Genomic DNA, 16,682 nt, shown 5'->3' with positions numbered 1-16,682 from the left:
AACCTTCAGTGCTTCCCGCTCATATCTGCGTGCATCCTTTCTCCTTCATAAATACTGTGAGTAGTGTAAAGATGTCTACAATAAGCAAGAATTCAGGCCTGCTGTTTATGCTGAGCATCTGGAGCTTTTGAGCAGATCTGTGGGATTCGCTTATGTCCATTGGAACCCTAGGAGTAGAGATTTCTTATTTTGTCAAAGAGACACACTTAAGCTAAAGATGGTGGTTTTGAGCAGCTCCATTTCACAGCGCTTTCACTCTGTGAGGCACACACTTTTTTTTTTATACATTCAGACAGTCCCTAAATACTCTCAAGTGTGATGGTTACGATACCCCTCCTTAGCACTAGTAGGACTCAGTCTGGAAAATATCCGTAGCCACTGACAGTGAGCTTCTGAAACCCCCCCACTCATTACTGTTGGAATGTTGTTAATGTCTCTTACAATTGGTGCTTGGAGAAAACTAAATCAATTTATTTGGAATTGCATCCCTTCCCCTCCTGTGAAGATGCTAGAATTATCCCTCAAAACATCTTGTTCTTACAATGATTCTCTGGGCTTTTCTTGTTTTTATGTCAGATTTTGTTGTTGTTCTTAGCTCTTATCCTCCACTGAGCAGCTATTTGTTTTGTAGTAAGAGAAGCTAATTTCAGACAGGTAAAATGAAGAGTTTTTCCTACCTCTTTCTTTAGTATGTAAGAAAAATAAAGCAGCATCTGTTTTAGAAAGTCAGTTAATTGTTCTATATCAAGTACTGCACAGTGGAGTTAGAATGCAGTGTCTGTGGCAAAAGCAGGAAGCTGGCAGACTTGTTTGTTTGTAAATAGTGAGTGTATGAGTTGTGAGTTAGGATTCTGAAACCTTTTTACAAACTGTAACATATTGTTGTTCTTACTGCAACCAAGACCTACAAGCAAATTAATCAACTGAACTAACTGTTGATACAGAACTAAGAAGGAACGCTAAAGTTGCTTAAAAAGTTCTGGAAAAGCACCAGACTTGCTGGTTTGGACAGGTTGTTCACGGTTGTATCAACACATTAAGGATGCTCCTTTTGCCATTCAGTCCTCTATTTTGGAAATGATTGCATAAAAAGAAGTCAGCAGACTTTTTTTTTCTTCTACAGATCTCCTTTCATCCATGGGTAAAATCAAAATGTTTGTACTTAGGAACTTGGCTTAATTTCTAAAATGGTGGAAATGTATAGGTAAGGCTAATGAATACCACATTAATACCAAATGTTTCTATATAAAGGAAATTCCAGATGTGTTCCTGCATCATCACAAATTCCTGGATACTTTCAGAGGCTACTGAGCCTGATTAAAATAGTTACAGAAGTTTCTTAAAGTAAATATGGTATTTATTCAAAGTTTCCATTATATCATACTACTTGAATGTCTAGATTTCTTAGTTAGTTCTTAGTTAGTAGTTGGACTAGTTGAATGACATTATTAGGGTTGTGAAGCATTCAGGCTCCATAATAGTATTTGAAGCAAATAATTCATATTTTTTAAATAACTTCACAGTTTTTTCTCTTACCTAATTTGCTTTGTTCATTTAATTTCTTTGAAATTGGCCCTGTTACTTCAGTAATTATTTTCTGACAGGAATTTTCACCTGGGATATTCCATTTGCAAGGACACTGAGTAGAGTGCTACTCAACATCATTGAAGTAGGACCTGTTTATAAATATGACAGATCCTCTTAAGGATGTTTTCAAAAGACATAATTTCCAGGGTGCAAGAGGTGGTTTTGGATTCTCTTTTCTTGGTGAAAGCTGTAATAGTTACAGTTTTTCTTACCTAAGTAATATTTTTTTTTCATCCTGTGATGCATATGAAATAATGCAAATTTTTGATCATGAGTTATTATTTCTTGAAATAGAAGTATACTTGTTTGAATCAAATCTGTATGCGTATTGGATGTTTCTTTCTCTTCAAATCATGTAGCTTCTGTTGTTCATAACAGAACCGATCATAGTTTCTGGTAGCCAAGGTGCTTGTTTGAGCTTACTGCATAAACAAGTTGTGTACCTCCTGTTTGGTAGGATATACATTTGTCATCATTTTTATTAAATCCCACCAAAAAAAAAGTTGAAAATGGACATCGCCAAAACAGTTTGAATGGCTTGAATATTTTGTGAAGAAGATTGTTCTTGTGGACTTTGCATAGTTAATTTTGGGTCACGTCCTTTGAGCTGTTACTCTGGAATTCACTAAGATACTTGTCTAAGACAGTTGTAGCAATGACTGTAAATGGGAGAGTACTGTTCCCTGTGTTACTAGCTGAATCTGTGGCTGAGGTCCATTCTTATTTGCAGGGAGGGGAAGGGCAAGACCCAGGCTGAATTAGTACTGGAATATTTAAGAGATCCACTTTGTGTTTCAGTTATGAGACTTCTTTCTGCTATGTGGAATCTGTTTGCAGTTGTGAAGCTTTATTCTCTTTCAGACTAAGCTCCTTACGTGGTGACAGATTTCAGAGGAATGTACTTTGGCATGTATTGTGACTGTGTATTATTCTCTTTACAAGTGAATAACTATAGAGTTTTTACACTTCTGTTATATAAAAACAAAGTCAGCAGTACCCTGCAAATCTAGGTAATTGCTCAAATCTAGATAAATAATCTTACGATTATATACATCCTTTTTATTTTCCCCAAGGACATATGTACAGGAGTAATGAGTTTTGGATGTCAAAATGTCATGTATAAGTAGACTTCTATGTGTAAATGAGAGATTATAATGAATTGGCAGCAATTTTTCATACCACTGGATTGGCTCATTTTATTCCTGAGACACAATTCTCTCTAATGCTACTACTGACAATGACTGTTTGAATAACTATGTTACATGTGCTTTGCTGAAATTTTCTAAAACTGATCTGTTATAATTGTTGTTTTGGGCTTTTTTTCCTCCTCTCCTCTTTTCTCTTTTCTGTACAGGTGATTTCTATTCACTGCTTTCCAAGCTGCTAGGAGAAAGGGAAGATGTTGTTCACGTGCATAAACAAAACCCTACAGAAAAGGCAGAATCAGATCTTGTAGCTGAGATTGCTAATGTAGTCCAAAAGAAGGACCTTGCCAGAGAGATCACAAATCATGAGAGGGACAGTGCTGTTCTTGTCAGAGACAGAATTCACAAATTTCACAGACTAGAGTCTACCTTGAGGCCACCAGAAAACAAACAGTTTCCTTTACAACAGCCTAAGCATGGTGAGGGAAGCTGGGAAAAAGAAAATACAGGAGGTGGGTTAGGGGTTAATTTTATACAGTGAAATGCTGTATGTGAGAGCTGTGATCCACATTAGCAAATCTGAAGGGAATATCAGTTGATACTTGGATGTATTTTGTATAACAGCTTTCCCAATTGTGGAAATGTTCTGCCTTTTTTTGAGAGGGGTTTCATTGTTTTCTTCCCCCTCTTGTGAAAAACAATACCGTTACTATTTGGATCATAGAGGTTTTTTTTCCAATTTTAAGACTTAAAGATTTTTTATCAATAGTGCTAAAAGAGGCTAAAACCAAAAGTACATACTGATCACAGGGAGCGAGGAGTTTTCTTAATACAGTTAATCACTGTGAAGTAGTCACTGAGATAACTGCTGTACTTTTATTTTTCGGATTTACTTTGGTTTTCCAGACACAGGATTTTGAGATTTGTTGCTGTAATTCTATCAGCTGTTTTTCTCTCATTCCAAAATAGTTGAAGTTAATGATGAAAAAATCTTCAGAATTGAAATATTCATTATAAATTGGCTTTGGCTATCCTAATATTCCTGGACAGGCTGTTTCATTATACTAGGATTATAATTAATTCCCTTCAGGTTTCTATGACAGCAGAAACCTTGGAAGTGTTGTGTTTGTTTTACTTGCATTTTTGTCTGTGTGATTGTGCTTAGTTTTGCTAATGTGGAAAGCCAGATAATGCAGCATGTGATCAGTATCTTATAAAAGAAACTGATATGTATGCATGGAAGTCATCTGTATGCGTAAGTTACAGCAGCACATGCTTGCTTTTATGTTGCAACCACCAAGCTTGATGTTTCAAAGTACTGTTGTATACAATTATACATAATTCGTTTGATTCTTTATTTCTATTCAAAATGTAGCATTATGTGAGCTTTTGTTACGGTATTCAAATTCAGCACAGTCCTAGGTATGTATTAAATGGAAAGCCAAAGCTAGGGACTTTCCAGTGTTCTCTTATTTTAGCTGGTTAAATGAAAGCCTGTCAAATTATTAGTGTAGAGGCAAAAAAAAAAAAAAAAAAAAACACAGTTGGGTTATTGTCATGTGCCTAACAAGTGTTAAATGTGATTCTGTAAGCAACAGTGCAATTAAATGGCTGGAAGGGTAATGTGTATATTTCTGCAAAACCATTTTGTTAACTTCAGAATGATCACAAGTGATGTGCAGAAGGAAAAAGGCTTGGAAAATTCTTTGTTTTAACTGGTTCAGATGAAGGAGTGTCAGCAAACTGAATAAATGCCTTATTTGCAACACCATATGGCATTAACTCTGACTGTAGAAAGTGTTTACTCTGATACTTTAGTTGCTGTGTATTTATCTGAGGGGAACATGTTGGTGGAGCGCTAATAAATGGACTTCTAAATGGTGCAATTCTGAGATAAAGCAGAACTGAAATGATGTTAGCATTCTTTTCTAGTGTTTCTCATGCAGCTAATTACAGAAATTCTGAACAGCAGAAGCTGTCAGCGCCATCTTTTGGTAAAATTTTTAGTGCAATAAAGTCTTTAATCACATTCAGGTTTTGTTTTGGATCTACACATACTAGAGAACAGAACCTTGCTTCTTTGACAGTTTTTTTTCTCTAATAGAGAAAGAAGATCTAAGGCTTTAAGTTGCGATGATTTAACGAAAAGAAACATTGCCCCCTTCGTAAAATTGTTATGATGAATTAAAAAGTTTCTGCTCCTTACGAGAAGACTGTGGCTTCTGCCAAATTATAACATTAATTTCATTTAACTGCTTAACAATTACCAGAATTGTAAAAGTTTAATATTTTTAGCCTTGCCAAGTATTCTATTTTTTTTTTTAACATGTGACTGATGTGAAACTTCTAGTGACCAGGTAAGTAAGGTGGTTGTAAATATGATGTCTATAAGTTGATGCTACTGCTCTTCCTGCACTGTTATATTATTACTCTGTGACTGTTCATTGGTCAGTCATGTTGTTCCATATCAGGGCAACAGCACAATTACCTCTTCTAATTGTAGCTAACAGTGTAATTTCCCAATTTTAGAAACTCCTTTTAGAGTTCTTGTTTACATTTGTCAAAATGTAGATGACAGCTATGGGGGCAGGGAGTAAATGAAGTGAATGCACAAAATTTGTACAGTTAAGACCTGCCAGGGGAATAAGTTGCAATTTAACTGATGAATAGAGGCTTTATCCTTTCAATTCTAGGGAGGTTAGAAGCTGATTTGCATTTTGGAAGTCTTTTTAATTCTTAATAACGTTATTGAATCAAAAGAATTACTATGCAGATGATCTGATCCTCAGTTTAGAAATCACATTTACAACAAAACTACTGATTGTTGTATAGCTGTACTTTTAAGTTATTTTAATGGGTATAAGTCATTGTTTGGTTTCATATGTAACTGGTCTGTGGGCTGCTTTTGTAAGGGAATTAATAATAGTCTCAGGCGTATGAAGTATGAATTTAGCATGCAAGCTTTTGTAAGAAAAGCAAATTCCCTTTTGGATACACCTTTTTATGAGGGCTTCCTGTGAGGAGCTGGCAAAGGGCAAAAAAAACATAATAAATGAATTTTGAAAAACTGAAAGAAAATGCAAAGTTCTTGTGGTTAAAACTATTTCACTTCAAGGTCATTTTCAACCTAAGTGATTCTATTATTTTATTGCTTTTACCCATCAGAAATCTAGTCTTTTAAAAAGAACAATAACATTTTGTATTTCGTAGTAAATGACTTTTGGGAAACTGAGTTTTACAAAGACCAAAATGTATGTTTCTGTGTTTAGACTTTCAGGTGTTCTAGATTTTTTTTTTTGAAAAGTCTTAGTGATCAAGGAACATCAAAACATTAGATGTGCCTAAGTATGAGATGGACAAGTGACACTGGATTTGCATCCTTTCATTCCTTTTGAAACCCTACTGTCCTGGTGCAGGCAAGTGTACCTGGCACTGTGCCTGCTCTTAATGAGCTGTACTGTACAGAAGTACTGTGGGTGTTTTGAATATGTGTAATTTTTTTTTTCTCAACAGTTCTTCTAGCTTGAAGCTTTTGGGGTTTTTTTTTTTTTTTAGACTAAAACTACTACAGATTAGGATATAATTTGTTTCATTGTTTGTGTTCACAGCAGATGATGACTGTTTTAGATTTGCCTTGGTTTCTCTGTAACCTACTGTGTTATCTAAAACTACAAAGATAAAATATCTGTTAGTCTGAGCTAGGTTTCAGCACTATTTTTCTCTTTTCCTGCAGTAGATTGTAGAAGGTTGTTTTCTGTCCTCCACATCTGTTACTCCTCAGACTTCATCTCTTCCCAGTATTAAGGAAGTGGGGGTTATGGTTATCGGGTTACAGAGGTTGTGATCTGACAATTCTGGGGATTGTGTCCCATCTCATTTTTTCTTTCATAATGCAGCAGCAATGCAAAATAACCTCTTTTTGATTTCTTATTAAGCACTGTATTTGTGAGAAATTAATTCTCTTAGTCAACACTCTGTGATTTTTCCAAATTTTTTACTTTCTCTGTTCATGCTTTTAATCAGTCAGTCAATTTTTACATACAACAGGGGTTGAAGCAACTTCTTACATTTCTAATTTTAATCTTAAAGTTACAGCTGTGTTTTTCTGTGTTTTTCAAATTTTCATTGAGGAGTTTTACAATTTAAGACATATGCAGGAAGTATCCAACAGTTTGGCAGTGGCTCACTTGCCTAATTCCTGAACTTCTGATTTTGTATGAAGATCAAATTTGTGTTAGTCAAAACTGCGTAGCATTTGTTCTTAAATAGTGTCCTAATTTGTAAATAGTGATATTATGCCCTTCATTTCTTTCATCAGACTTAGACTTCTGTTTCCTATTCATGCCTGTAATATTATATAATTATATAGTTTTATATGCATACAGTATGTATAATTATATATATATAATACAAAATTATATATATATATTATAGTACATATATATGTATTTGATAACAGTTGTGTGTTTCTGTAGTTGATCAGTGTTAGAAAGTATTTACAGAGTTTCTCAAACATCTAGAGTCTGTGTGCCTGTATGCTTACAAGACACAGAAGAATGAAGTCAGTAGCAGTTTTGAAATATATGTTCCTACAAATAGCAGGATACCAGTGTTTGTGCATGCTGTACTGCAATAAAATTATGCTTGGAATTGAATTGCAGTGTTTTCATGAAAATTATGCATGTAAGATAATATTCATAGGATATCAAGCACTCCTGTTTACCAATTTCATGGGTTGTTTTTTTAATAAATATGCTGCATTAATGTCTTTTCTTTGTTTCTTTGATCAGATTTCCACATAGAAGAGGCTATGGAGTGGCCAGGGTTAGACCTCAAACTAGGCCAAGTTTCTGGTTTGGCTCTGGACCCTGAGAATAACTTAGTTGTCTTCCACAGAGGTGATCATGTTTGGGATGAAAAGTAAGTAGATCCTTTGCAGAATCACATGTTAAAAGATCAAATTGGTGTATGCTGTTTGAGTATCTTCTTGACAAAACAGAGTATATTGCAGATCTTTTTCTATTTAAGATTCAGCTCTTTGTGCAGATCCTTTGCTATTTAAAATTCAGCTCTTCGGCTGAAAGTGCCTTGAGGAGGCTCAGAGCTTGTGACTGACAAGTGTCATTTATGGAGTTGCTAGAACTTTAGACAGTAAGAACATGTCTCTGAGGATTAAGATCATTGGACAGTAGGTTCCAAAGCTGCATACTCAAATTAGTGTGATCTTCACTTGAATTAATTATCCCTGCTTCTCCATGTTGTTGTCTGGATTAACTAGCCTGGGAGAATGATATTTTAGTAAGATTTACTGCTATTAATGCCTGGGTTTAAGACATGCAGAGCTAGCTTTGGTTCATCTGAACCAAATTGAGTGCATCTGTCTTTAGATCCACTGGGGGAAAAAAAAAAAAAGGATTCTTAAAGAGAACGTGCTGAGAACATGTTTTCATTACCGACTTAGTTAAAAACTACTGTCATCTCAAAATGAGAAGAAAAGCTATTTTTCTAGTATTTAATACACCCGAAAATATATCATCTCAGGACAGAACATTCCCAATAGAGTATGGTGTCCCTGTTTATAGAATGCTGTCTTTCACTTTTAAACAGCATATTTAACTGCAGGTGCAAAATCTGCATCAAATTGTACCAGAACACTGTAAGTAATTAATAATAGCTTTTAACAGAGTGTAGGTAGTGAATTTGCTTTTCTAATTTTCCTGAGCCTCTCTTTCCCGTGTATGTAACTATAAGGCTAAACAGTAGGGTTGTTTCTTTTCAGTTCCTTTGCTTTAAGGTATTTTTCAAAAATTGGAGCAGTTTTCTCAGCCTTACAGTAAAATGATGCTTAGAATACTAATTTATGGGTAAAAGCTAGATAACATAATGGAGAAGATCAGGCAATGATTTATGTTCTTGTGCATTGTACCTGTGATCTCTCCAGCTCAAGTGTAAATAAATATAGACAAATTTGAAACAGTGACTCATACTGCAACTTCAAGCAACCCTCTTCAAGTGAATGCTGGTACTGTTTTTTGGGGTTTTTTTCCTTGTCATCCTACAGATGAACTCAAATTCTGCCCTTTGTGTCACTGAAAAAAGTACTGAAAAAATATTTGAAAATATACTGATAGTGTTATTCATTTCTCACTTCTGAAATGTATGTTTTCGGGATTCTGGCAACTGAGGTGTATCCACAGCCCAGAATGAAAAATTGGAGTATGAGACAAAGCAGAATTTAGAAAGCCTACAGAGTTTAAACTTTAAGTTTGATGAATGGACTCTTTAGAAGGATAAGTAATTGTCTGGATGGCCTTACCCAAAGATTTAAAGCCAGTGGCTCAGTGTCCACATGGAGGCCAGTAATGAATAGTGTTCCTCAGGTATCCATGCTGGGACCAATACTGTTTAATATCTATATTATTGACACAGATACTGAGATTGACTGCACCCTCATCAAGTTTGCAGGTGACACCAAGCTGCATGATGCAGTTGACCTTTTAGAGGGGAAGGGGAACCATCCAGAGGCTATGAGTATTGGAGCTGTTCAGCCTAGAAAAAAAGAACGCGCTGGTGAGACCTTACTGTGATAAACAGTTTATAAGAAAGGTGGAGAGAGACTTCTAACTAAGGGCTTTAGTGACAGAAGAAGGGGCTATGGTTTTAAACTAACAGAGAGGGTAGTTTTAGATCAGATAAAAGGGAAAAAGTATTTTTTTTCAGAGAGTAGTGAGGCACTGGCATAGGTCTAAAATCTCTTGATGTATCAAATCTTTTAATGACTATACTGGGTTCAAAAGATTCTCCTTACTCAGCCCAGTCCTAGACAGCAGCCATTGCACATATACTGAGTAGTTGTAGCCTGTTGTTATGGGGGCTGCCCAGAAACAATGATTTATGTTCTGTAGCAGTAGAACAATGATTTATGTTCTGCCCATCAACAAGTGTGCCAGCTTGTTTATAGTTTAGGAATCCCTGTGAAATCTTTACACCGTTATCAGTGAATTCTGGAGTTCAATGGTTGCACACTGTATGGAAAAAGTCAGTTTCAAAAAAGTATTGTATCTGCTGCCTAAGCACTTCATCCAGTATTGTTCAGTTTCCTTTTGCAAACAGAGTGTGTTCATTCTTAGTTCATCTTCTTATGACTTCTTATTTCTGCTTCCTCTTTACTGTCCCCATCAGTTACCTCATTTCCAAGTTCAGGGGCCTAATACAATCGATGCTCCTTTGTATCAAAGTAATCGTGTCATTCCTGTCACTTTTATATGTGTAGGGATAAGAAGTTAACTTGGAAGTTAATGTTTATCATTATAGCAGGAAATAGACAAGTAAATGAGTATGATTTTTCTTAGCAGATATTAAACATGATGAATTGAGCCTGAAAGCTCAGGATTTTTCTATTTTATTGCTTCACCAGCATAGTACAGGAACAAATTAAACAAAAAAAAAAACCAAAAATCTGTGCTATTAGAAACTGCACAAATGTTTCCACTGCATTATTAATATATGCCATAAAAGCTGGATCCTTGTTCAACTAAATGTAGCTGAATGAATGGTCTGTGATGTGTTATAAGGCAACTTCAGTCTGCTTTTGGAGCACAGAAACAGTTACACAATGACAAGTCCTATAATACAGTAGCAGCTTTTCAGTGGCTCTTAGTTCTTGGCATAGTTTAAAAAACTAAAATAATAATAATCCCTTTAAATTATTCACGTTCTCTTACCACGTACTGTTTTCAGTTCTATCTTTCATGCTGTATGTACAGTGTGCAATTCAAAAAGGTGGAACAATGATTTGGTTGAGCAATTAATCATTCGAAAGTTTTTGGGTTTCGTGATGAAAAAAGATTGACTGTGGGAGCAAATTATAAAAAACATAATAAGGAATATAAAATCTTTCTTGAACATCTTTATTGTGTTTCTGACAAGCTGGGTAGGTTTAATTTAGTCTGGATATTGACTAAAAATAGAGCTCTGGGTTTACTTTCAAGGGCTGTGAGGTCAGGTGATCTGTCTAAGCTTAATACATAGCACGCCAGAAAAACACTAAATGTGGTACTAAACTGTTTATATTAGTATGAAGTGTCCAGCTGAGAAGCAAAAAAACAGCTGTGAAATTATATTGGAATTTGAAGTTAGAAGTTGTGACATTCTTTGGTTGTCCTTTGATATGAAACTGCAGAACCTAATAGAAAACCATGATAGGAGCAGAGCAGTATGATGTTTAACAGCAAGGTGTTCAGTTCTTTTGTTTGGTTTTTGTTTTTAAACTAGCAATATTTTTTATTCCCATTTATCAAATAAAAATGAAACGCTGACTACTGCGTAAAATGGTCTTAAGCCCTAGAACGAGACGCTCTGTAGCACACTAGTCTAACTCCTAGAAAAGAATATTTTACGGGGAGAAGATGCACGAAATTCCATGACATACCCTCGTTTCAGTGTTCACTAAGCTTCCGTTGAAAATACTGTGCAGTCTCATATTTATGCTGAAAGCACTCATTTCCCAGAAGAGCTCAGTAGTTACTAACAGGGAAAGCTTAGAATTCTGGGCAAGGCTGTTTCTAGGATCCAGAATAGTAATAAGGAAAGTTGATCAGCTTTTTTAAGCTGTCCAACTAGTCAGAGATAGAATCTTGTTTTTCTTCTTGTTACTGTTGTTTTTGTAGAATACGTACCCTCACTAAGATTCTCTTCTGTGATTAGCTGTGCTGATTAATACTAACAGTCTCCACAGAGCTTGAGCTTCAGCTGTTTTCACTTGTATCCATTAACGTGGGGTTAACTAACACATTTTAGCAACGATAATAGGTAGCAAACAAACATCCATCATGCAGCTGTGGAAGGCAGGAGTAAGATTCTTAGCCCCAAACCTAGATCTTAGCATGCATACATGAAGAAAGAACAGTAGCCAAGTACCTTAGAAACTGCTGTACTGCTGCCAAGCATTAGTTCTGTCTGTCCAGTATGGATTTTGCAGTGGCCATCTGTACCTGCAGCAAGTTCTTAGGAGTATCAGGATCTTGGGTCCCTGCCATTTACTGAAATCAAGCAATGCGAGTTGGGCCTTTTGGAAGACTTTGTGGTTTTGGTTTTTTTTTTATTTTTTTAAATAATTGTTTAAAATGAGAGAGCTTATCACAGATTATTTTTGTCAATAATGATACGGAATAAAGCAAAAACTACCAAGCCATTACCAAAAAAGCAAATGAACATTAGTAGGCCATTGTGTATGTGCCAGTATTGTTACCCTTGAGCATGAGCTGTCAGCCTGTCTGTGCTGTTGTAAAGTCTAATTGACTGCATTAAGCACATTATTGCCAGCATGTCAAAAGCTGAAACCCTTCTCCTCTACTCAGCACTGGTGAGACCACACCTGGAGTGCTGTATGTGAAGATGATGAAGGGACTGGAGTATAACCTTCTATGAGGCAGCTGAGAGGGCTAGGGCTATTCAGCTTGAAGAAGAGAAGGCTCAGTGGGGATCTCATCAATATGTATAAATACCAGAATAGAGAGTGCAAAGAGGACAGAGCCAGGCTCTTTCCTGTGGTGACCAGGGACAGGACAAGAGGCAATGGGCACAAACTGGACCACAGGAAGTTCCCTCTGATCATCAGGAAGCACGTATGTGCTGTGTGGGTGTGGAGCACTGGCACAGGTCCAGGCCCTGGGGCCTAGAGACCTTCAGAAGCTGCCTGTACGTGGGCCTGGGCACATTGCTCTGGGTGGCCTTTCCAGAGCAGGCGTTGGACCAAAAGGATCTAGAGGACCATATTGAGGTTGGTCCATGAGACCAACCTCAAATATCCTGTGATTCTGTGCATCTCACCATAGCATATTGGCAAAGTGTTCAGGAAGGGCTCTGAATAGAGTTTTAGTAACATTTTGTTCATGATCATTTCCAGTGAAAAGGATATATTGATTTTTGTCAGCAGATAAATAAGCAACCACAAATAGTAAGCATACGTAAAGACGATATCTAAACACTATTTTTTAATCATAGTCTATGCATAAACTTGAGTGCATTATTTTACAGGTTTTTCTGGTTACAAATGAAGCTGGTATTGCTTTTCCACAATGAAAATCGTACACACGTGAATATTTAATATTTTTGAGAGACTAGGCTGTTAGGACTGTAGAATTTAAAGCCTTGCCTTGTCTGTGACTACAAAATATATATTTTTTTTAGCAAGTTGCATCAGTCACATCTGGGTTTCTTGTAGGGGGATTAAAAATGGTCTTAAAAATATAAGGCAGGAGGAAAGACCATGTCATTTATCGACATTTTTTGTCCATAATCAAGTACCATTTTCTAACATTTATGCCTAAATTTTGTTGACAGTGTTTTAATGAAGGTTAACAGAGCATCTGAAGGCTGGATGCATTCAGTGGGTTGAAAGAATAGCCAGCTTCTCTGTAGGAATACAAACAGCTGATTTTTTTTTTTCTTTACTCAAAGTATGGCAGTTTGGATGTCTGGATCATTAATCAGTTCTGGTCTTTTAATGTCCAGAATACGTAGTAATGTTGTAATTGTTTAAATAATTTTTTAATTAATAAATTCTGTTTACTTTGAAAATTGTGTGTGGAGCTTTGCAGGTAAGAGAAATATATATATACACTGGTCCATACTGGTAATTATGCCCTGGTGATTAACTGTGTTTGTACTTAGACTATGTTGTTTTTATTTCTCATAGCAAAGAAGAAAACAACAAAACCCAACAACAATAAAAAACTTGGAAGGATTTTTTGTTTGTCAACTTGCTTTAGAGTTATCTTTAATTGTTGCTGAGTTGGTTTTGTGCTCCTTGAATTGGGATGTCGTAACCTTAGTAGGAAATGCAGACATCCCAGTATTAGAACTCTTACGATCATAGAATAATAAAACAAGACAAAACAATACAATAATAAATAAAGAAGTCAAGTCTCCCACAGTGGAATTAAAATACAAAACCTGACTTTAAGTTTTTTGTGTACTAGTCACCACTGGACTGTTCTAATACTGGCTTTGTATTCCAATGTTTTTGTGTAGTTCTTTTGACAGCAAATTTGTTTATCAACAAAGAGGACTTGGACCGATTGAACAAAACACGATTCTTGTTCTCAATCCAAGTAATGCAAAGCTGCTGCGTTCCACAGGCAAAAATCTGTAAGTTTTGTGGTTTGTGTGGATTTTGTTGCCTTTACTAATAGAACTGTTAACATTTCCATATATTTGAGTCCGAAAAGTCACCAACCCATTTTCACATCTGTTTTGTATTGCATTGTGTGATTGTAACCTCTTGAGTTTTTTTAAACAACAGAAAAATCAGCAAATAGTCAAATCATTTACCTTCTTATTACATCTGCTTTCTTCCAACTTATATCATATAACTTGCCAGTCAGGTTAGCAGAAATGCAACGCGTCGTTTATTTTCCTTATAGTCACCAAATGTTAGCTTGACTGAGAAGGCAGAGATAAAGAGAATTTCAGATTTGAGACACTCCTGTAAATAAAATTTTGTACTGCTAGATAAATCTTTTTATTAGTTTGTAGGGCAGTACTTTATAAAAAAATATTTTTTTTATGTATTAAGATAAACATGTTGCTATTTCATGATTAAAAAATGAAATCTTCAAATCTACTTTACATCATTATTCTCAGACGTTTTTAACTTGATTCTTCTATACTTGCAGATTTTATCTACCGCATGGTTTAAGTATAGATAAAGATGGTAACTACTGGGTCACTGATGTAGCTCTCCATCAGGTACGTTTGTAAAGCTGTAATAACTGAACATCAGTATTTTGCCATTATTGTTCCTTTGCTTTCTTCGAGATTTATGTGAACTTATGATGTAAACTATTTACATAGGTCTGTTAAGACACACACTAAGAATATGCCCACAGAAATTGGTCCCTATGGCCTACGGGGTAATTTGAACGTGGTATTCAGAAGTAAAAATACGTGTTTAAAAGTAGTTATTCTTTTAAAAGAAAACTGCTTATTCTACTAAATCTTTGCTTATCAGCTTTCTTGTGCACTCTAACTCAGAACGTGTGACTGTTCTGTTTGCTGTAATCATGAGAAATTTGTGTTAAGAAATTTCTGAGAATCAAAACTGTTACAAAGCTGATGGTAGATGTCATAATCAAAATGTTAAGGTTGTGCTTAGTATATGCAATTATTTTATGCAGAATAATATATATACTTTCTATTGGCAGTCATCCGTCTTCTTCTTTCACCCTCCATAATTGAAACCTCTTCTCCTTCCCCATTGACTGAAAAGGTTTTTAAACTGGGAGCAGATGCAAAAGAACCATTGCTGATCCTTGGAGTAGCTCTGCAGCCAGGCAGTGACAACAGTCATTTCTGTCAGCCAACCGATGTGGCCGTGGATCCAGTCACTGGCAGTGTTTACATATCTGATGGCTACTGCAACAGCCGAATCATTCAGTTCTCTCCAAATGGATTGTACGTCATGCAGTGGGGAGAAGGTTAGAATTCTTGGTACTTCTTCACTGCTGTCATCAAGTCATGTTATCATGAACTTGAAATAGCTGATGTTATTAAAAAAATTGTAAAATTCTGTTACCATCATCCCTTCAAGGCCTCAGTTGATTTTTTTTTTTTTTTCCTTTATCATTGGATTCCAGGTTTCTCCTATTGATTCCACTGGTTGTTGTGGGTATTTATATATTTACTAAACATAAATACAGCAGCCTATTAGCATGCATTTAGCATAAGTGTTGGCATGTCTTTTTGTATCAATAAATTGTTCTGACTTCCAAAAAATATATCTTTTTTGTAAAAAAAAAAAAAAAAAAAATTCAAATTGTTTAAGCCTTCACCATTTTTCTAAGACTTAGGACCTTATCTCATCCATCTCAAGTTGCATTTCAGCCTGACTGAGGAATCAGAGACTAAGCTTTACCAAATATTGTAGAGGAATAGCCATTTCATAAATTCAGATTTTACAAAGGTAGTGGGAAAGACTATCACAGCTTCCCTAAGTGAGTAAAACTACTTGAAGAACGGAATAATGTTTATTCTTTTCCCACTGCTTTGTTGCATTATATGAAATATTGATAATTTGAAGCAGAACTGACAGTTTCAGTGTGTACTTCAACTGGTATTGTGGATATTTTGTTTTGCAGAGAGTTCTTCAGGCAAAGCCGGACCTGGACAGTTTCGTATCCCCCACAGCTTAGCTCTGATCCCTGAACTGAGTCAGCTCTGTGTTGCAGACAGGGAAAATGGTCGAATTCAGTGCTTCCGATTAGAAACAGGCGAGTTCGTAAGAGAGATAAAGCACAGATCATTTGGAAGAGAGTTGTTTGCTGTTTCATATGCTCCAGGTAATTCTTTTTCCTGTTCTTGAGATTTCAAGTACTTGTGTGATGCCAGTGTGTCACAATATACATAAAACAATATTTTATGGAGAGTTCTATTACGCATCTTCAGCCAGATATTTATTGTCTTTCAAGGTGGTGTTGATGTAATGGAAAATTTTAGAGCTGTCTGTTTTTCCAATTTGCCGGAAGGGAAGCTTGCGTAAATCTCTGCTGCTGAGAAATGACTGATTAGGCTCCCTAAATGTGATGTCAACAAGTAGATTATATTGTTTGCTTCCTAGTGACTGCACAGTCAATAATTCGTTAGAAATTATGTTTTAAAATATTCATTTCAAGCTCCATTAGAAAGAGCATACTAAAGAGCTTCCAAGCCATCAAGAAAAGTGTTGAGTTTCTTAAAACAAAAGATCTGAAAGCAAATAGTTCTAATTTAAAAGTTGTAGGATCTACTGTTAAAATGTGATGATTAATCCAGTTACCGTGTTAAGGTTTTTAGTCAGATTTTTAATACCAGTACCAAAGGTAATGGAAATGTTAAGAACTGGACTAGGAATTTTGGAATGTCTGACCCCTGACTCTCTAGTTGATATTGGATTTAATACTGAGTTTACCT

At 35.8% G+C, this 16,682-nt stretch overlaps 1 protein-coding gene across 11 annotated transcripts in view; it reads left to right on the top strand.

Annotated features, from left to right (window-relative positions):
* The window catches only part of PAM (peptidylglycine alpha-amidating monooxygenase), a 129,190-nt gene that overhangs the window by 99,886 nt on the left and 12,622 nt on the right, over positions 1 to 16,682 (top strand). For 8 of the 11 annotated variants that reach the window (XM_040656382.2, XM_015280468.4, XM_040656376.2 and 5 more), the window contains 6 exons: positions 2,942 to 3,244; positions 7,523 to 7,652; positions 13,767 to 13,883; positions 14,411 to 14,483; positions 15,004 to 15,211; positions 15,872 to 16,072. In XM_040656382.2, coding sequence (XP_040512316.1) covers positions 2,942 to 3,244; positions 7,523 to 7,652; positions 13,767 to 13,883; positions 14,411 to 14,483; positions 15,004 to 15,211; positions 15,872 to 16,072 — 1,032 coding nt within the window. The remainder of the gene's footprint in view (positions 1 to 2,941; positions 3,245 to 7,522; positions 7,653 to 13,766; positions 13,884 to 14,410; positions 14,484 to 15,003; positions 15,212 to 15,871; positions 16,073 to 16,682) is intronic. The other 3 variants (XM_040656387.2, XM_040656383.2, XM_040656384.2) reach the window with 1 other exon arrangement.

This window comes from Gallus gallus, chromosome Z (genome assembly GCF_016699485.2).
Source record: "Gallus gallus isolate bGalGal1 chromosome Z, bGalGal1.mat.broiler.GRCg7b, whole genome shotgun sequence".
NCBI lineage: Eukaryota > Metazoa > Chordata > Aves > Galliformes > Phasianidae > Gallus > Gallus gallus.
Note: the sequence above shows the minus strand (reverse complement) of the source record. Positions and strands in the feature narration are given on the sequence as shown.